This window comes from Rhinoderma darwinii, chromosome 4 (assembly GCF_050947455.1).
Source record: "Rhinoderma darwinii isolate aRhiDar2 chromosome 4, aRhiDar2.hap1, whole genome shotgun sequence".
NCBI lineage: Eukaryota > Metazoa > Chordata > Amphibia > Anura > Rhinodermatidae > Rhinoderma > Rhinoderma darwinii.
The window spans coordinates 345,516,891-345,538,956 of NC_134690.1; the positions used below are offsets into that span (position 1 = coordinate 345,516,891).

Below are 22,066 nucleotides of genomic sequence, written 5' to 3' on the forward strand. Positions count from 1 at the left end.
CATACATTCAGGGGTCTGTTCTTGGTGATAAAACAAGTTTGATATGTTGTATTTTTATGCCTGGTCCCTATTGCTTTCCACAGTAGAGCAGTAAAGGTGTCCTGCTCAGCCTCTACAGATAATGTGGCCTGCAGCCTATAAGGCGCTGGGAAGACTCCCTGCGCAGGCCGGCGTGATAACGTCACTCTAGTTTGCGCATGTGTTCCGTCCGCAAAGCTGTGCAGCGCTTTGTCCGTCGCAGGAATGGGGCAAGGTAAGTACAATACTTTTTTGGGGGGGGCTATGTGGCAATATGCACGGAGGGGATTGCTGTGTAGCACTATATACAAGGGGAGGGCTGTGTGGCACTATATACAAGGGGAGGGGTGTGGCACTATATACAAGGGGGGCTGTGTGGCACTATATACAAGGGGGGGCTCTGTGGGACTATATACAAGGGGAGCTCTGTGGGGAACTATATATAATGGGGGCTGTGTAGCACTATATACAAGGGGAGGGCTGTGTGGCACTATATATAAGGGGGGCTGTGTGACACTATATAAAAGGGGGCTGTGTGGCACTATATACAATGGGGCTGTGTGGTACTACATACAAGGGGGCTGTGTGGCACTATATACAAGGGGGGCTGTATGGTACTATATGCAAGGGGGCTGTGTGGCACTATTTACATGAGGGAAAGGGCTGTGTGACGCTATCTATAGAGGGGCTGTGTGTGATGCTATCTACAAGGGGGCTGTGTGTAGCGCTATCTACAGGGGGGCTGTGTGTGGTGCTATCTACAGGGGGCAGTGTGTTGCGCTATCTACAGGGGGATGTGTGTGATGCTATCTACAGGGGCTGTGTGTGATGCTATCTACAGGGGCGGTGTGGCGCTATCTATAGGGACAGTGGTGTAAGAGGGATTCTTTCATCGATGCCTATAATTTGTGTTTATAACTGTCTACTTTACTGGTGTACTTGTAATATTATAGTATTTAAAAACGTTATTAAAAGGAATTTAAAATACGTTTTCTTATTCTCTTATTGAGTACACTATATTAGCTTTTACTGTGGGTATTACTTTTAGCCATCAGATCGGCCACCATTGATGGAGACTTGCCCTGCTCCCTAACTGCTCCGCTCAGGAGCTGCCTAGACTTAGAGGGAACATTGCTGATGACGTTTCCACAGGATAGACAGTATATGATGGGTGGGAGTCTGACACTCGGACCCCACACCAATCAGCTGTTCCTGCTGCCTCCAGGCACCAGATGTTATGCAGTGGTCTGTGCCAGAAGCAGATGGCTCCGATCAGATTATAGTGGCCGTGCTGCAGTACTGCAGCTATGCTCCAATTCAAGTGAATAGGAGCAGAGCTGCAGTAACCCAGCATGACCGTTATACAGTGTACGGAGTCATCTGCTTCCGGAAACCGACCACTGCATAACATCCGGTGTCTGGAAGCAGCCGGATTATCTGATCAGTGCGGGGTCCGGTTGTGAGACTCACACCCATCATATACTGATGACCTAGCCTGTGGATAGGTCATCAGTATGAAAAACCGTTCTATGCCTGGACTACCCCTTTAAGATACCTGAGATAAAGTTTAATAAAAGGCAGAAATGTTCACCTATACTTTGCAAGGTTCTTGTCCATTCATTCTAATTAAGAATTTAATCACTCCCCAGCCCCAAAAATGTTTGACCTTGAAATTTGCATTAAACGCAAATATTACAATGTGATACATAGATATAAAATATATGTTGTACTGAACTCATCTATTAGCACTGATAAACATGCTTTATATGTTGAGTTCTATGTGAATTTTTCTCTGTCAAATACATTGTAACAGTCCCATCCACATTCAGCTGCTCATCTTATAAGCATTGGACGCAACACATAAGTGTACAGTACAGAATAAGTGTTATTTTACATTGAATGCACAGTTGCCCTTCTTTCACTATGGTATACAAACTCACGTTTAAAAACAAAATGTAAAAATTGGGGTATTAAAAAGAAAAAATTCTCACATAGCCCACTACTTCAGAATGTAGCGGTTGGGCAGACGCTGATGAGTGAGATCACAAACTCTACCTGCCCACTCTAGTCACTTAGATTCTGCTGACATCTATTACATATATCAGCACAGTGTTAAGGCCTACCTACACGGGCCAATAATGATCTGCCGACGAGCGCTCGTTTGTCGGCTGATCACATAATTTATGCAGCCTAAAAAAACATCATTATTGGCAGCACATCTCAATGATTCAAACTAAATAACACCGAATGATCGTATTAACAATCGCTTGTCGCCATACAGAAGAAGCGCCCCGTGTAAGCAGGTCTGTTAACGAGCGCCGATTGACTTGTTATATTGTCGATTGTCACTCATTAAGGGCAGAAATCTGCTAGCATTTAAACTACCACTATTCCTCATATTGCCTCTGGAGGGAAGCAGCAGTCAACAATCTATCCTTTTAGAGGATGAGGCTCATTTTTCGGATACATAGATCTAAATCCCCTGCTGCCCTTTACACAGCCAGAGGTTTATTATAAAATGCTGCCTGACTGCAACCAGTAGTAACTTACTGCATACATATTCATACAACACCCATTAAACTCAATAATAAATCCATATGCAGTAAACTCCTAATCTCCTACAGTGTGGCAGTTCTAAACAGGATTAAATAATCAAGGGTGCTAAGCCAGAGGTGGACCCTATACCAGTTAAAACGCGTTTGTCCCTTTAAGATGCCGCATGACACGCACTCTGCTATAGAAAGCTCAGCAGTGGCATTGAAACAATGAGAGTGACGTCAGATAGGCACAGCAGCTTGGCCACTATTCCATGAGCGGAGCCATGTGCTTCCGGGTCCAACTACTGCATACCGTTCAAAACATCCGGCGCCCGGAGGTAGCCTGAACAGTTTATCGGTGTAGGGTACGGGTGTCGGACCCCACCGATTATATACTGATGATCTATCCGGTGGATAGGTCAATAGTTGTCCGGCCGTGGACAACCCCTTTAAACTTTAACCTACAAAGCGCTGTCAAACTTGGATCTTCACAAAATTTCCTAAATATTCTCAAGATACCAGAGGCGTAACTTGAAGCTCCTGGGCCCCAATGCAAAATCTGTAAAAGATTAAGACATGTAATTTATAGTACTGGTCTCCTCATATAGGGACAACCTCTGCACCCCCTATAGTTACGCTCCTGCCAGATACCACCGTGGCACACTTCTGTTTAGCAGATGACCTTCTTGTTGCATAACACCTTACACTTTTTACTTTTCTTAGTTACTTTTAGCACTGTTCACATTTGCATCATAGGTTCCATTCATAACGGAGCCATGACAGCTTTGATGCATACGTTTTCAAACGGATCCCAACAAATTCTGATGGATCATATTGACTTTTAAAGGTTCATCGGTTTTCTGTCCAGTTCCCATTTATTTCTTTACAGCAAGAAGAGCGCTGCACAAAGCCTTGCTCTTGCTTTCTCAAATATTTTGTTCAAGAAAAGAAAAAGATGTATACTTCAGATTGAGGAGCTCCTGTGTTCGTTATAAAATCGAAATAGCCTATATCAATGCAGGTAAACTCAAGTCTGTAGAATGGGAGTTTATTTAAAAACACATTCATATATGATGAAATTAAAGTATGCAACGCGTTTCTACCTTGTACTAAGGTCTTCATCTGGCATTTCTCAAATATTAAAATAATGTGTACCAATTTGCAGAATAGCACCCATTACATGAAGAGCACCCGTGTAATAAATATTTTCACAATACTCTCTTTTTCTTCACTAGAATGTGGGGACATCTTACAAAAGTGGTCTTTATCTAGCTAAACTAAAAAACTGAGTGTCAGCTTCAAAGTATGTTATATGTAAATGTACTCTGTATATATATATATATATATATATATATATATATATATATATATATATATATATATATATATATATATATATATATGAGTACCTAAAACATGCAAAAAACAAATAAAGCATACTGTACAATTCCCACTGCAAAACAATCCATAATCAAAATCCACTCTCAACAGTATTATACCTTTATGGGTCCTTTTCTATCTAAATATTGTACCATGTAAGACATTTGGGCTGCCATTTCCCTTGTGATTTTTACAACTGTATTTGTCTCACCCTCCCATGTCTCCACTTCTTCAGCCAAAAGACATTTAGCGAATTTATGAGAATGCCAGTGTACATTTCGTACATCTTCCAGTAATGTGCAGTTTACCTGCAAGTATGCAAAAAACATTTGTTACAAAGATAAACAGAAAGAATACACACCAACATGACTAAATGAAATTGAAAAAAGGCCTGAGATAATACCTAATAGCTTCCTTTCTACATGCTTCTAACGTCAAGATGCTTAGGAAATGGATTAACCCCTCAGCTCTACTACTCTACTATCTCATAGACTGTAAGCATTTGAATACTGGCTGATAGGAGCTATTACATATATTATGGGTTATTGTATATTTATCATAATAGACAATAGGAACTGTATAGATAGGTGAACATTATGGAAAAAAAAACTTGTGGCTGGACAACCGTCCTACTCAACTGTGTAGCTGCCATTGATCTTCGGGACGCTCCATGAAGTGAAAGATATCAAACTGTTATAATAAGCTAGGTTATGGTCCTACCTTTGCATGTTCTACAATAACCGTGGTACTGCTGAGACTCTTCCTGGACACAGCTAATGGCATCTTGTAGTCCATCTTCAATATATTCAAACCTGGTTGTGATATTGGACAAGTTTTATGTTCCTTCTTCAGTCTGGTTTTTGGTTGTGTGTCATTATGTCTGCTCTCTTCTGATTTATTGGATATAAGATGCTTATTCTTAGTTTCAGGTTTGGGATGTTCTTTGTCTGTCTTCTGCTGCCCCTTATCGTTCAGGGTGACCTTCTGCTTGTTGAGGGTTTCTTTCTGTGGGTTAGTGGGTGCTGTATACGCTTTGACATTAGTAGATCTCTGTTTAACTATATGTGTCTGTCCTCCTTTGTGATCCAGTTGTATTTTTTCATTGGTTAATTCCTGTGGATAATTTATTTGCTGTTCAGGTATTGAAAAGTTTGGTTCCTTCTTGGGGGTTGTACTAGTTACAAGGTTTTCTACATCTACCTGATCTCCCGGACCTGCCATGGATCCTGTTACTAAAATGCAGGTTTTGTGATTGGTTATTTTGTTCTGTACTCCTATGTGTAAAGGATCTATTTTCTTTGGTTCCTGACTTGTTCCATCATTCTGTATCATTCTGTCTATATTTGTTTGCTGATCCTTTGTCTCTTTATAGGTTGTTTCTTGCAATTTTTCTGTACATTTTTTCTCATTCATTGATTTCTGGTTAGGCGTTTCTTTCTGTATTGCTGTAAGTACCTTGTGTGTTTTGTGTAGCATTAATTCTCGATGACTTGCTCTATTCTTCACAACTGTAAGTAGTGTGTGTGTTTTCAGATTTCTGGTTTCCTGATTAGTTTTGTCCTTTTTCACTCCGGTTGCTGTCACATCTAATGACAATATTGGCGATTCCTGATTGACCAAACACTTTCCTACTCCACTCTCTATATAAAGTCTTTTTTCTTCGCTGTTTGTCTTTTTTATATTAACCTGAAGAGGAGAGTCTTCTGATTCTGTGCTGATTGTCTTCTGTAATGTCCCACCAAGTGTCTTACAATGTTTTTCAGTAAAGTTTTTATTGTGAACATTATTAGCTGGTCTACCTCGATTTGGGCGGACTACCTTTATTGATCTTCTGACAGTGGATGTTTGTCCATTACTTAATTTCTTCTGTTGTGTTCCATCCACTGCATTTTGTTCTCTGCTGATTAAACCATTTTCTGAGTTAACTTTGTCACTACTATTGATTTCACTTTGTTCATCACTGCAAGATGCAATTTGTTTGTAAACAGCCGCACCGCTATCTCCGTTATTCGTATCTTGTTCTATTGGATTGGAGTTTTTTTGCTTATACTCTTCGGATTCTCTTTGTTCCGTTACATCAATATTTTTTAATTGACTTGACACCTTTGAAGTAACATTTTCATGAACAGCAGCATCGGTCATTGTTGTCTCTGTCCTTTCCCCAGATCTTAGGCACTGTGTGATAAACTTTAAGAGAGACACATCCAACTGTGTATCAGAGTGCAGAAGCAAAATGAACTGGTCAGCTTTAGCTGACCAGTTCAAAAACAAGGCTTCAAGTATAAAAAGATCCAACTCATGCAGATTCTCCATAAATAGTCTTGACCTTGCTGCAATATCATTAGTAAGAGAATACAGATGATCTACTGAAAGCAGTATTTCTTCTTTGTTTTTGACACAAAGAGAGCATTTAAGTGTCTCTTTCACCAAAGTGACTATGTCAACTAGTGATTTAGCATTATTTTCACAAGACCTGATAGCAAGAGATCTATCACTGGAGCTACACGAGGAAATGTCAGAATGTATCCTCTGTATCAATGTCTGATTTCCTCTATGCAACTTTTTTATATGATTCATAAGTAGTTTTGTCTTTGATATTAGTTCCATTTGCAATAGAATATAGTCTATATTAAAGGACATGTCAGGTGGAGAAGGTGTGTTGAGATCTTCTCGTAACTTCAGCAGTACCTCGGTCAGAGATCCAATCTCTTCTTTGAGCAACATAACTCTTTTCTGCTCATTTTCATCACTAAAATTATGAATTGAGAGAACTGCAGCTTCTTGTAGCCACAATGAGGCTTCACATAGAGCTAGAATTTTACTTTCCGAAATGTTGAGTTGTGTCCAATTATTTGGTCCAGTGAATAATAAATTATTAATACCTATGAACTCATCTAATGATCTAGATAATTGTTGTGCAGATACTGCCCAGAGAATGCAAACATATTCTAGTTTATGATTCTTGGACTGCATTTCACAACAAAGAGCTTCTGTGAGTAACCGATTAGCAGTGGCCTGGCACTTGGACAATTTTACATGAATTTTCACCAAGTATTCTTGCTTTCCAGACAATTCTCTAAATTCCAGTTCATCATCATTGTTATCAAGTAAATGCTCCCTTATCGATTGTACAATCCTTGCAAAACACTGCATTAATCTGTTAAATAGATCAACGTTGGTGGTGGCACATACAGTATTTTTCGAATGGCAAAACAAGTGGTAAGAAAAATTATACCAACAATTTACTAAGGATATAAGGTAGGCTTTCATCTCTTCAACGTTATGCGACAGTAAAGTGGCCGTTTTAATAAGGGGGCCCATTCCCAAGGCTGGTTCACTATTCTCTTTGTTATTAAACTGGACAAGACTTAATATTAGGGCTTCAGTGTTTTTATACATAGGTTCACCTTTTTCAATAATATTTTCGTGGAGTAATGTGTCATTTGCCACCTCCAAGTAAATGCTACAGATGTCATGTAGAAGAGAGCTGCAGGCATAGATCTCTTTAGTGTTCTGCTTTCTTATAGAAACTAAAAGATCACATATAAGTGGTTGAAAATCTGCTACTGGTATTAAGCTTTCAGCATTTGCACTATTTCTTAGCATTTTTCCTGTGTTAGGTAAAATAACAGGTTTGCTCAAGTATCCTTCATACGATAAACATGTTTTATGCTGCTCCCTATGGTTTTTCCCATTGTCCCCTTTTGACTCCTCAGATTCATTTAAATCAATTGTCATAACTTTATGACTGACTGGACCACCTTCATTTCTTAAAGGACTAAGTAGATCTGGATGTTTGCTTCCAGTAACCCCATCTTGAACGTTATGTATAGACTCAAACAAATAATTCACTTTTTCCAAGAAATTATTTTGAGATGAAAAACAGGATATCTTCTCAACGCATTTTATCATAGCTGCTCTGGTTTCAAGCACTGAGGTTTCCAACTGTCTTACTAAAACTCGCAAGCCATTCCTGAATATGGGACTCTTGCTCTGATCAACATGTCTAGTAACAACCTGAGCTACACGTTCTGCCAGGTCACATAAGTCCGCAGCATGATGCTGAAAAATGTCTGGTTCCTGACTTCTTAGGAGTTTAACACAGCGGTACTTGTTCTCCTCAACCTCCCTGATGGACAATTCCAAGAACTGGTATACAGTTAAAATACCATCAAGACTCATTATTAAGCTTTCTGTAGCCTGAATCCATTTTTGATAAATGGACTGTGCCTTCTCAAACATCTTACATTCATAGTAGGCCTTATTGGTATCGAGAACAAGGACAACCACTTCATCCCTCACTCTGCATAAGTAATCAACAGAGTTCTGTATTTCGTCCATGATTTGTTCTTGAGAGCATTGGGCTAGGACAAGGCTAGATATGGTCAACAACTGATCTGTATGATTTTGGAAGGCTTGGAGAAGTGGTTGGAGGGCCTTTGAAGCAAAAAGGTGTTCTGACTGGAAACTTGCTTTCTTATTCATTTTAAGAGCAGAACTTAACAACCTTTTCAATGGATCTTTGACATTAAAAGCATCTAAAATCTGATAAAATATAGAAGAAATCAAGTTTTCGTTGATATGATTAAGCTGAATTCTCATAGGTGCACACAGTTTTTCTAGGTCAAAATGATTTCCACATGGACTTTCCTGTAACTTCTTCAAGTGGTCACAAAGCCGATTCCTTTGTTCCAGAAGTTTTTGGCAGTGTTTTACCAGTTGTAGTTTTATATTTGGCCTTGAACAATCAGCTACATACATGCAGTAGAAAATCATTGCTCCGACAAGAAAGTCAAAGTCACTGTTGTGAAGCTCAGTTGGCTTTGGATCAGTTAAAATGTGAAGTAAATTATATAATTTTCGAGCAAATGAGCCTTGCTTCTTTCCATCATGCCTATCTGGGTCAGTATTTAGCAACTGTTTGAGATCCTGTACTGTTTTTGAAGTTTGGTCAAATATGTACAACTTAGAATCAATTATTTGATCATTATATGGATGTTTAATACTGCTTTGAGTTGCAGTATATAACATCGGGACACATTTTCGGAGGATTTGTAGTTTTTGTGACAAATGTTTCTGATGCAGAGAATCCTTAAGATCAAAAATTCTATTCTCAGTCAGACTGTTCAACAAAAGTAGAGCTTCAGAAAATTCCCAGAAATTTGATTGCAGTTGTGAGGTGCTTTCCGCTTTTTGTAAATATGTCAAACACTCAAGAAGCCAATCTGCAGCTTGAAGAATCTTTCTTACTCCAGCATCATCTTCTAGCTGAAGCATCTATTAAAAGAAAACAGAATTATGGATCACTACTGAACACATCTACAGGGCACCCCCTAGGATAAACTGTACGATAGTAGCCATAAGTCTTCTATGTTACTTTTAAAGCAGATCTGTCAGATATTTATGCTGCCCTGTCTGAGGGCAGTTAAAATGGTGATTTCAACGGTCTGTCACTTATATGTTAATATGCCGTTGTTTGGTATAAATTACACCTAATATTTGCAGCGTCCGGCGATGCGGAGTTGAGTCCAATAATATTAATATATTCACCATCCCGAGCCCTCAAAATGCTAATTTATACATTTTGTGGCTAGAGGGCGGGGGGAGCATGAATATCATTGCACTCAGGCCCTGTATCGCCGATCGTGCACCGCAACCATAAAGTGTAAATTCTCCCGAACTACGGCACATTACTGACTAAGTATCAGCATGTACGTCACTACTTTATGCTGCCCTCAGACAGGGAAGCATAAATATCTGACAGATCCGATTTAAAGAGCAAATTAATATCTGGTGCCCTGGTCACCCTTGCTCCTTAGACTCTGAATGGCATAAATATTTTTATTGCTAATCAGTTGAATGGCACAACAATAGGTCTGTGGGAAGTCAAGTGATAACTCCTATAGCCAGTGTTATGGCTGCCATTAGTGGTTGTCACCCAGCATCTGTTAGACAAAGATAATATTAGAGGGGTTTCCGAGCTTACGAAAAACCCAGAAAAATACCTATATGTGTCTGAATGCTTACCAGATAATTTCTCAAATGTTCAGAAGTAGTTATTTTTCATTATCATTATCTTGCCCAGCAGTGGCATAACGATCGCAGTTGCAAAGGGTGCAAACGGGCCCTCAGAGGAAGGGGGCTCACCCCGGATTCTCTCAGGCAGCCGTTCCAGGCATTCTGTGCCGCGCCGCATACATCATCCTGACGGTACCCGGTATCAGGACCTTGGATGCATGGTGGCACCGACTGGCATGATGTGGCAGCCTGAGGGGATCCGGGGCAGGCCCCCTGCAGACAAGAGAAGACAGAAGGATTTTTCATTTTTTTATATGCCTGATCTGACAGGGGGGGTGTAACGCCCATGGTCACAGACCGTCGGGATTACTCACCTCCCAACGGCCGCAGCCATAGATCTGTGAGCGCTGGCCCGCATCTCCTCCTCAGGAGGCGCCAGCGCTCACTTCCGCTTCACTCTGCTGTGTCCCGTAGCACCTGAAAAGTATGTCAAATTAGCCCATGACCACCCCAGACTATAAGAAGGACCCTGCCGCTTCCTTTATTGCCTGAGCGTTGTTGTGTTTACCTGTGTTAGTCTTTGCAAATGGTCCCTTAGAGTTTTCCAGTTCCCAGTGTTCCCGTACCTGCTACCTGTATCCCGTGCTACCTTGTTTCTGTGCCACAGAGAGTTGGAGTCGTGTTGTGCCGTATACTTCGACTGCTGTGTTACACCACGCCTGGTGTCTGCCTGTTGCCAAGGTCCAATCCGAGCCTAACCATCACTACTGTCTGAATTTCCACAGGTACCCTTATTCAAACTATAGACATTGACTTGGTATCCTATTGGCCAGCTGCTATCCTGCTGCGGTGGTATGGCCAAAGGGGGTCCACACACCCACCGTGACAAGGGGCTGATCTGGTCGGCTGCACGACATGGGGCCCGCCACTCACTGGTAACGCTCCTGTTGCCCAGCTCTGTACAGCTCCCCTGTTTTGAGGCTGCTAGGACTTGCTGTTGGTGGGATTAACATGTAAAGGACTATAGAACCCATGATTCCCCTTCTCTCAAAGACATTGATTCTCTTTAAAGCTGTCTGCCCCTCTATTAACAAGCGGCTTGTGATAAGTAAATTCCTGTACTAGTGGTAGGGAGAGAGGGGAGATAACCACATGTTCGGTGTACAGAATGTCACACAAGCAGGAGGAGCATGGTCATGTGGCTGTATGTGAGACTGGTTTACAGAGACATTTCAGCCACAGAGAGTACGGTACATTAGTATGTCACTAATCTTACTTCAGTTAAATCATTTGCACACAAGTTTTAAAGATCCGGAAACCCTTTTAATGCTCTCTTTATATGTAATTAACTTGCAGCCACCTCTCCACCTCATTTCTTCCCCTCTTGGGGGTGCCGGAGATGGCTGGGGGCCGCAGTTTGAGCCCCCTTAAATTAGATGATGCATGGGGCAAACAATAAGTATGGAAAAAAAAGGTTTTTGTCTACATTAAAGGCTATGCTAATCTCCGCAACCAGTTTTTTTTATTATTCCGAGGCATCTGAAATTAGGCAAATGTATCTTTTATTTCTGTCTACAGCTCCTCTGATCTGTGTCTCCATGCTAGCAGACTACAAATAGTTTGATCTTGCAGTCACATTCAATTCGATCGGTCACCTACTTTTCCCCCACTTACATTAGGTGGAGCTGTAGATACAAAGATAAGACATTATTAATCAAGACTTTTTGCCAAGTTTTTTCATTTTAGCTTTATTAGAACAATAAAAAAAACAATGGTCCCAAGGGTGGGCATAGCCTTTAAGTTGTGTCTTCATGTGCCTAAAAGAGGCTGTCCAAGACTAGAAAAACATGTATGATTTATCCACAAAACAGCACCATGCCTGTCCACAGGTTGTGTGTCGTATTGTAGCTCAGCCCCATTCTCTTTAACCCCTTAAGGACGCAGCCTAATTTTGGCCTTAAGTCTCAGAGCCCATTTTTCAAATCTGACAAATTTAAATTTATGTGGTAATAACTTCGGAATGCTTAAACCTATCCAAGCGATTCTGAGATTGTTTTCTCATGAGACATTGGGCTTTATGTTAGTGGTAAAATTTGGTTGATATATTCAGTTTTTATTTGTGAAAAATTGCAAAATTTAGAAAAAATAGCATTTTTCTGAATTTAAATGCATCTGCTTGTAAAACAGATGGTTATACCACCCAAAATAGTTACTAGTTCACATTTCCCATATGTCTACTTTGGATTGACATAATTTTTTGAACATTCTTTTATTTTTCTTGGATGTTACAAGGCTTAGAACATAAACAGCAATTTCTCATATTTTTAAGAAAATTTCAAAAGCCTTTTTTTTAAGGTACCTGTTCAGTTCTGAAGTGGCTTTGAGGGGCCTATGTATTAGAAACCCCCATAAAACACCCCATTTTAAAAACTAGACCCATCAAAGTATTCAAGACAGCACTTAGAAAGTGTTTTTAACCCTTTAGGCATTTCACAGGAATTAAAGCAAAGTGGAGGTGAAATTTGCAAATTTTTATTTTTCTTGCTGAATTTCAATTTTATTCAATTTTTTTCTGCAATACAGAGGCTTTTACCAGAGAAACACTACTAAATATGTATTGCCCAGATTCTGCCGTTTTTAGAAATGTTCCACATGTGGCTCTAGTGCGCTCGTGGACTAAAACACAAGCCCCAGAAGCAAAGAAGTACCTAGTACATTTTGGGCCTCTATTTTATTAGAATATATTTTAGGCAGCATGCCAGGTTTGAAGAGGTGTTGAGGTGCCAAGACATAGAAATACCCCAAAAGTGACACCATTTTGGAAACTTCACCCCTCAAGGAATTCATTTATGGTTGTTGTTACCATTTTGACTCCACAGGTTTTACACAGCACGTATTTGAATTGGGCTGTGAAATTAAAAAAATGAACTTTTTTCCAATAAGATGTCATTTTTCATAAAAATTTCTTATTTTCACAGGGAAAACACCCCATTTTGTTGCCGAATTTCTCCTGAGTGCGGCAATACCCCTTTTGTGGCGATAAACTGCCGTTTGGGCCCATGGGAGGCCTCAGAAGGGAAGGAGCGCTGTGTGTTCTTTGGAGTGCAGATTTTGCTGGATTGGTTTTCGGGTGCCATGTCGCATTTGCAGAACCCCAGAGGTATCAAAGCAATAGAAACCCACCAGAAGTGACCCCATTTTGGAAACTACACCCCTCAAGGAATTAATTTATGGGTGTTGTGACCATTTAGACCCCACAATTCTTTCACATAATTTATTTGAATTGGGATGGGAATTAAAATGTATTTTCTTCCAATAAGATGTAGTTTTGTATCAAAATTTCTTATTTTCACAAGGAATAAAATACCCAATTTTGTTGCCTAATTTGTCCTGATTATGGCAATACCCTATTTGTGTTGATAAACTGCCATTTGGGCCCATGGGAGGGCTCAGAAGGAAGGGACCACCATTTGGCTTACTGGGGATTTTCTGTTGCGAAGTCATGTACGCAGAAGCCCCTGAGGTACCAGTACAGTTGAAGCCCCCGAGAAGTAACCCCGTTTTAAAAACTACACCCCTTAAGGCATTCATCTAGAGGTGTAGTGAGCATTTTGACCAGAGACATATACCTCATAAACTGTAATGTGGGTTCTCCCGGGTATGGCAATACCCTCAATGTGGCTGTTAACAGCTGCCTGGGCACACAGCAGGGCTCAGAAGGGAAAGATGAGGGGGATAAGCTGTGCGGAGTGCATCATAGTAAGTAAAACTGGGGTAGATTAAAAATCAAGGGATGTATGATACATTTTAAAACACTCTTTCCTACAGAGCCCTGATTTTTCAGGACACGTGTCACATTGATATATTGTGTCCTTCCTTATCCCCCTCTTATAGCAGACGTTGCACCTCTTTTGACTTTTTTCCTTCTTGCCAGTTTGGGGAACTTCTCCTGGAAAGTGTTGCCCTGGTACGATGTGTGTGGCCTCGCTTCCAGAAGTACAGGGTGCCCCCTTCTTGGTCCCTAAAGATTAGGTTCTTGATAACCATCTCTTGAAATTCCAGGAAAGTTCCCATCTGGCCTGCACATCGACATAGCACGTACACATTGTACAATGCCATCTGTATGATGTGCACGGCCAGCTTCTTATACCACACCGCATGGCACTGTAGGGCTTCAGGACTTGATCTGACAAGTGCACCCCTCCCATGTACCTATTGTATTCCAGGATGCAGTCTGGTTTGGGGGTCTCTGTACTGGTACCTCGTACAGGTACATTGGTACTGGTGTGGCCATGTATTGTTGTCAATACAAGGACATCTCCATTGACCTTGTACTTGACACACAATATATTGCTGCTAGATTGTGCCCTGCTCTCACCCCTTCTGAGTGTTTGCCCAAGCAGTGTCTTAGGGAGGCCTCTCAGATTTCTTCTAGCAGTACCGCATGCCGCAGTACTTCTGGAAGCGAGGCACTTGAAGAGTGGGACGCTGGTATAAAAATTATCCAGGTAGAGTTGGTAACCCTGGTCCAGCAGTGGGTGCAACAAATCCCACACAATTTTTGCATTAAATCCCAGTAATTCTGGGCATTCTGGGGGCTGAATTCTGGTGTCCTTCCCTTCATATATCCTAAATTTGTACGTATACCCTGATGCACTCTCGCACAGCTTATACATCTTCACGCCATACCTTGCCCCCTTACTCGGCAGGTACTGGTGGAATTGAAGCCTCCCTTTAAAATGTACCAAGGACTCATCAATAGAAATACACTTCTAGGGGGTGTATGTTCGGGAAAACCGGGCACTGATATGGTCTAATAGCGGTCTCCGTTATAAGTGGTTATCAAAACTGGGGTCATCTCAGGGTGGGCAGTGCTCATTATCAACATAATGTAACAAGCAAAGTATTGCCTCATTTGATTTTTTTTTCGGTTCCAGTTCAGTTCTGAAGTTGCTTTGAGGGGCCTATATATTAGAAACCCCTACCAAACACCCCATTTTAGAAACTAGACCCCTCAAAGTATTCACAACAGCATTTAGAACGTTTATTAACCCTTTAGGTGTTTCACAGGAATTTAAAGCAAAGTAGTGGTGAAATGTACATATTTATTTTTTTGGTCAGAAAATCCTTTTTATTCAATTTTTTTTCCGTAAAACAGAAGGTTTTATCAGAGAAACGCAACTTAATACTTATTACCCAGATTCTTCCGTTTTGAGAAATATCCCACATGTGGCCATAGTGCGGTAATGGACTGAAGCACCGGCCTCAGAAGCAGAGGGGAACCTAGAGGATTTTGAAGCCTCCTTTTTATTAGGCACCATGTCCGGTTTGAAGAGGTCTTGGGGTGCCAAAACAGTGGAAACCCCCCAAAAGTGACCCTATTTTGGAAACTAGACCCCTTGAGGAATTCATTGTAGTTTTCATGGGGTGCATGCAACTTTTTGATCCGTTTTTATTCTATTTTTAAGAAGCGTGGTGGCTAAAAAACAGCAATTCTACTATTGTTTTTCATTCTAATTTTTTTTACAGCGTTCACCGTGCGCTATAAATGACATTCACTTTATTCTGCGGGGCGATACGATTATGTCGATACCAGATGTTTATAGTTTTTTTTATATTTTATGGCGTTTGTACAATGAAATACTTTTAGTAAAAAATAATTTACTTTTCGTGTTACCATATTCTAAGAGCCATAACGTTTTTATTTTTCCATCAAGAAAGCCGTGCGAGCACTTGTTTTTTGCGTAACGAACTGTAGTTTCGATCAGTTTTTAGGTACATGCTACTTTTTGATCTGTTTCATTTCATTCCATTTTTTGGGAGGTGAAGTGACCAAACAATTGTGATTCTGGTATGGTTTATTATTATTTTCTTTTATGGCGTTCACCGCGCGGGATAAATAATGAAATAATTTTGTAGTTCAGGCCGTTACGGACGTGGCGATACTAATTATGTATATTTTATTTGTTTATTTATTTATTTTTATTAATAATAAAGGACTGATAAGGGAAAAAGGGGGATTTTTACTTTTAAAACTTTTATTTTCTTATTTTTATACAACTTTTTTTACTTTTTTTATATTTTATTACTTTGTCCCACTAGGACTTGATGACAGGAGGCCCTGATCGCTATTCTAATACACTGCACTACATGCGTAGTGCAGTGTATTAGAGCTGTCAGCTACTCACTGACAACAAGCATAGTGGGTCCTGACTTTGTCAGTACCCTCTAGGCTTCTGTAGATGGCATGGCTGGACGCCATTGTTAGGTGTCCGGTTGCCATAGCAACCATCGCTGCCCGCTATCATGTAGCGGGCCGTTGATGGTGTTTTAACCCCTAAGAAGCCGCGATCGCTATTGAACGTGGCTTTTAAGGGGTTAATCAGCCGGGACACAGCAATCGGTCCCTGCTATAGGAGCTGCGGCAACTGCTTTACGAGACAACAACTGTCACAGCTCCTGTATGTGTCGGGAAGACAGTCGAAATGGCCGTTCCTCCAGTGACGTACTATTCCGTCATGGAGCGCGAACGCTATGGTTACCATGACGGAATAGTACGTCACTGAGCACGAAGGGGTTAAGGGAGCTGAGTTGCAACACCATGCACAAACCAAGGACAGGTGTGGTGCTGTTTCAGGAAGAAAGCAGCCATGTTTTTCTAATCCTGGATGCACCCTTTTAAGCATATAGAAGTTAACTGCTGTGTGATGTAAAGTAATATTTATATGATCCATATAAGGCTTCATTCAACATGACTTTCCAATTGTAAAAACAAAAATAGCTACATACAGTAGTGTTCAAAAAAATAGCAGTGTGTTTAAAAAACCAAATAAAGTGCAAAATGCACTGGAAATATTACACATTCAATTCTAATTCAAAACAATAATAAAGTTGATCCAGTTTGTGTTAATCCTTTACAGAAAGTAAAGAAAAAGGAATATTGGGCTGTTCAAAAAAATAGCAGTGCCAGTATTTTTCTTTAAAAATTAAAAAATGTAATGTATAAACTGAAAAAATTTTCAGATTTCACTTTACTGAGCTAATATTTAGTGGCATAACCATTGTTCCTGAGAACTGCTTGACATCTCTGTTCTATGGAGTCGACCAACTTTTGGCCCCTCTGAACAGGTTTTCCAGTCCAGGAAGATTGGACGACATTCCACAGTTCTTCTGCATTTTTGGGTTTTGCCTCATAAAACACATTTTTGATGTCACCCCACAAGTTCTCTATGGGGTTGACGGCAGGGGATTGGGCTGGCCACTCCATTACCTCAATCCTGTTTGTTTGTAACTAAGAGGTTGTTCACTTACTAGTGCATTTTGGGTCATTGTCGTGTTGAAAGACCTATTTCAAGGGAATTTCTTCTTCCGCATAGGGCAACATCCACAAGTATTTTGATATATTCAAACTGATCCATGATCCCCTGTATGCGATAAATAGGCCCAAAACCATGGTATGAGAAACATCCCCATATCATGATTTTTGCAGCACCATGCTTTACGGTCTTCACAGTGTACTGTAGTTTGAATTCAGTGCTTGGGGGTCGTCTGACATTTTGTCTGCGGCTACCAGAACCAAAAAGAACAATTTTGCTTTCATCAGTCCACAAAATGTTGCGCCATTTCTCCTTGGGCCAGTCAATGTGTTCCTTGGCAAATTTTAACCTATTCAGGACATGTCTTTTTTTCAACAATGGGACTTTGCGGGGAGTTCTTGCTGGTAACTTGGCTTCACTTAATCGTCTTCTGATTGTAGCAGTACTCACTGGTAACTTCAGAACTTCTTTGAGCTTTCCGGAGGTGATCATTGGCTGAGCCTTTTCCATTTTGGCTATTTTTCAATCCATACAAACAGTAGTTTCCCGCTCCCTTCCACGTCTTTCAGGTTTTGGTTGCCACTTCAAGGCCTTTTGAGACTATTTTAGCTGAGCAGCCTATAATTTGCTGCACTTCCCTATATGTTTCTCCCTCTCCGATTAACTTTATAATCAAAGTAGGTTTTACATCAGAACAATGTCTGCAACGACCCATTTTCCCCAATATTTCAGAAGGAAATGCACTATAACAAACATGTGCAACATTTGCCACCCTCCTACCTTAAATAAGGACCAAAATTGACACCTGTTATTCCACAGAATAAATGACTTCACCAATTTAACTCCTCGTTGCTATTATTCTGAACAAGCCCCTATAATTAATAATTCTATTACTCCGAATGAGCGGCATGCATGTCCCAATTGATGGCTCTGTTTTTTTTCAACTGCTCTACTACATTTACATGTAGATTAATTGCTATGTAGAAATATCACTTCTACCAAAAACATTGATTTATCAGGTTAATGATGTTGAACTGCTATTTTTTTGGACACTACTGTATATAAATTCTTAAACGTCTTCAAATATTTTACATGTTCTTCAGTTAATCAGTAGAAGTATAAACTCAGACTAGATTTAAAGGGGTTGTCCATGCACAGACAACTGATCCACAATATAGGTCATCGGAATATTTTTACCGGTGGGTGTCTGATACCCGAACTCTGTACCGATCAGCTGTTATGGCTGCCTCCGGGCAGATGCCTCCGATCACAGAAAAGCGTCCGACCTGCAGTTCTACGGCATGGCCGCTATGCATAACACCTGGAGGCAGCCAGGGCAGCTGATCAGTGCGGTGTTCGGGTGTCGGACGCCCACTGATCATATACTGATGACCTATCCTGTGGATGGGTCATCAGTTGTCCGTGTGTGGACAACCCCATTAACATTCTCATTATTAATGTAATGTAATTGTTATACCTTTAGAGTTCCCATCAATATGTTTTGTGCGCCAATAACCAATTCCTCTTGGTGCTTCCGAATAACAGGTTGAATACTTAGTTTCTGTACTGACAATAGAATGCTTTTTCCAGTTACAAGAAGAGATTTTGCTGCTTGTTCCATTTCTTGCCTCAAAGTTCCATCATCGTACTCTACTCCCAGCCTAAGCAGATAAACATCCAGTTCATGACATAGTACAAACATCCAAGCACTTAAAATGTGCAACTATTTATTTAATTACTGAAATATTTAGACTACAATGCTTCAAGACATTACAGCCTCATTGTGAAAGTGTCCCTTACCACCTTTTTTCAAAAACTTTTACAATTTGTTACAGTACAAACAAGTACAGTAAATAAAACAATAGAAAAAAGACAAATGAAACGGCATCTGGTAGGCACTATAATACAAGAATATTTTCACAAGAGATGTAGCACATGTAGTACATACCTCCCCAATGAATTAGAAATAGTTAAGTGTGCCCTCACAAGAAAACAACATTCACACCACATTCATCTCATGCCCCAGAATTTTTTCCCACCTTTAAAGCGCAGATTCGGATGTCTCCAACCATCTGGACCAGATCTTATCAAATTTATGAGGACAATTTCTGTTTAAATATAATTTACGATACATGGGTACATATTTATTCACCATTTGCTTCCAGTGAGCCAAGCTAGGGCCCTCCATGGCCTTCCACGCCATAATCACAATTTTTCTAGCACAGAATAGAACAAAACGAAAAAACATTTTTTCATAGTAATTCTGTACGACATCATTTATGATACACAAAAGACACATTTGAGGGGCAAGGAGCCTCGGAAATTCGAAGTGGTTATGAAGAAATTCTACTACCTCCGGCCAAAAGGGGGCAATCTTGGGACACAGCCATACACAGTGTATATATGTATCTACTTCCGACTGGCATCTAAAATAGCTATCCGAAGACAGCATCCCAATCCTCTGGAGTCTAACTGGTGTATAGTAAATCCGATGCAGAAACCGAGATTGTATCAGAAAATCTCTTGCACTAGTAACCGAAGCAAAAAATGACAGTTCTACCTCCCTCCACTCCTCCTCTTCCAGATCAGGGATATCCCCCTTCCACCGAGTAAAGGCTTTATCAAAAGGTCGTTGGCCAAAGGACAGCAATAATGCATATATTTGAGCAAGGACCTTTGAAAGGGGCGGGGCCCCCTCCCTTACCACCTTTGAATAGTAAAAAGGGGTATTTTGGTTTTGTATAGTAAAAAGTTATAGCAATTCCTCAGTTTTTAAGATCTCCACTTGCTGTCATTCAATATGAATATTGATTGTTTACGGCCAGTGAATAAAAATCTGTACTAATTATTTCTGGTAATGGTTTATTTTGAGGCAGAACAAAATAAAATCAGGATGACTTCATACACATTAGATTATCGTCGGTATTTGCAGACATTAACCCCTTCCCGACATTTGACGTATCCATACGCCAAAGTCGGGTAGGGGAAGTATGGAACGGGCTCACCGAGTGAATCCGCTCCATACGATGCGGGTGTCAGCTGTTTGTTACAGCCGACACTTCAGAGTAATGAGCGGCATCGCGCTCAAGCGAGATCACACTTGTTTAACTCGTTAAATGCTGTGGTCAATAGCGACCGCAACATTTGAGTCATTAGAAAGAGGGGGGCGACCCCCTCTAACAGCTCATCGCGCCCCCCGCAACGCAATCACGGGGGAGGCAATGGTTGCTATGGCTGCCTGGGGGCCTAATGAAGGCCCCAAGGTCCGCCATCTTTGTGCACCTACTAAGCCCTGCCTCCGGCAGGGCTTAATAGTTACCTGTCAGAATCACGATATACTGCAATACATTAGTATTGCAGTATATCGTGCAAGCGATCTAATGATTGCTGATTGAAGTCCCCTGGGGGGACTAATAAAAAAAAGTAAAAATGAGTTAAATAACGTTTTTTTTTGTGTAAAAAATTATTTTTTATTAAAAGTTAAAAAAAAATAACTTTTCCCATTTTCCCCCTAGAGCATAGTAAAAAAATAAAAAAATAAACATAATTGGTATCGCCGCGCCCGTAAAAGTCTGAACTATTACAATATATCATTATTTAACCCGCACGGTGAACGCCGTAAAAAGAATCTCTATTTTTTCGTCACCTAATCACCCACATAAAATGAAATAAAAAGTGATCAAACCGTCGCATGTACACCAAAATGGTATTATTAAAGACTACAGCTTATCCCGCAAAAAATAAGCCCTCATACCACTTAATCGATAGAAAAAGAAAAAAGTTCTGGCTCTCGGAATTTGGCGACCCAAAATAAATTTTCTTTTTTACACTTAGGTTTTTACTTGTAAAAGTAGTAAAATATAGAAAAAACTATACATATTTAGTATCGCCGTAATCGTATTGACCCACAGAATAAAGTTAACATGTTGTTTTAATTGCACAGTGAATTCCGTAAAAACGGCGGGCAAAAAAAACATGGAGGAATCACAGTTTTTTTCATTTTCTACCTCACAAATACTTTTTTTTCCCGTTTCCTAGTACATTATATGGCAAAATAAATGATGCTACCAAAAACTAAAACTCGTCCTGCAAAAATCAAGCCCTCAGTTTTATATATCGACGGAAAAATAAAGACGTTATGGCTTTTGGAAGGTGGGGAGGAAAAAACTAAAATAAAAATCTGAAAAGGGCTGCGGCGGGAGTTAAACTAATAGGGCATTGGCAGCTTAAAGCTTCTGGAAAATAAAATGATCAAACTGGCTGAGATCCAACTGACCATCAGCCAGTCCAACTAGTCATTAAACTTTCAGTAAATCCCATGGAAATTGGTAGTAGCTGTTAAAAAGTTATCTCTTTGACCAGCTGAAAAACTTCTTAGAAGCTCATTTTGAGGTTTTTCCAATTACTAGTATTAGAAAAAAGGGTCTTCTCTTTTATTGAAATAGCGCCAAACTTGTCCATAGGTTGTGTCTGGTATTGCAGTTTACCCCAATTCACTTGAATAGGACTGAGCTGCAATACCAAACCCAGCCCATGGACATGCGTGGAAATTTTTTAAAATATTTTTGTCTAAATCGAAACAACCCCTTTAATCATTGTAAAATAAAAAATAAAACATTATGCAATTTTTAAAACATTATGCAAGTGCTAAGAAAACATCTAACTTTCTTGAATCCCTCGACTGTTTCTGCTAAAACCAGTTGCAGTAAAGAATGTTTGTTGTTTCTGGAGACTGAACCTTTTTTTCCCCAGACGCCCCCTTGTCTTTTGAAGAAATTTTTCATCGAACAGGTTTGA

General features: G+C 40.2%; 1 protein-coding gene across 1 annotated transcript in view; it reads right to left on the reverse strand.

Moving 5' to 3' along the window:
* LOC142761280 (uncharacterized) overlaps nucleotides 1-18,920 on the reverse strand; it is a 30,665-nt gene extending 11,745 nt beyond the window's left edge. The window contains exons 1-3 of the mRNA XM_075864465.1: nucleotides 18,747-18,920; nucleotides 4,656-9,212; nucleotides 4,147-4,243 (exon numbers count right to left, since the gene is read on the reverse strand). Coding sequence (XP_075720580.1) covers nucleotides 4,147-4,243; nucleotides 4,656-9,212; nucleotides 18,747-18,890 — 4,798 coding nt within the window. The 5' untranslated portion in view covers nucleotides 18,891-18,920. The remainder of the gene's footprint in view (nucleotides 1-4,146; nucleotides 4,244-4,655; nucleotides 9,213-18,746) is intronic.
* Between the last annotated feature and the right edge of the window lie 3,146 nt (nucleotides 18,921-22,066).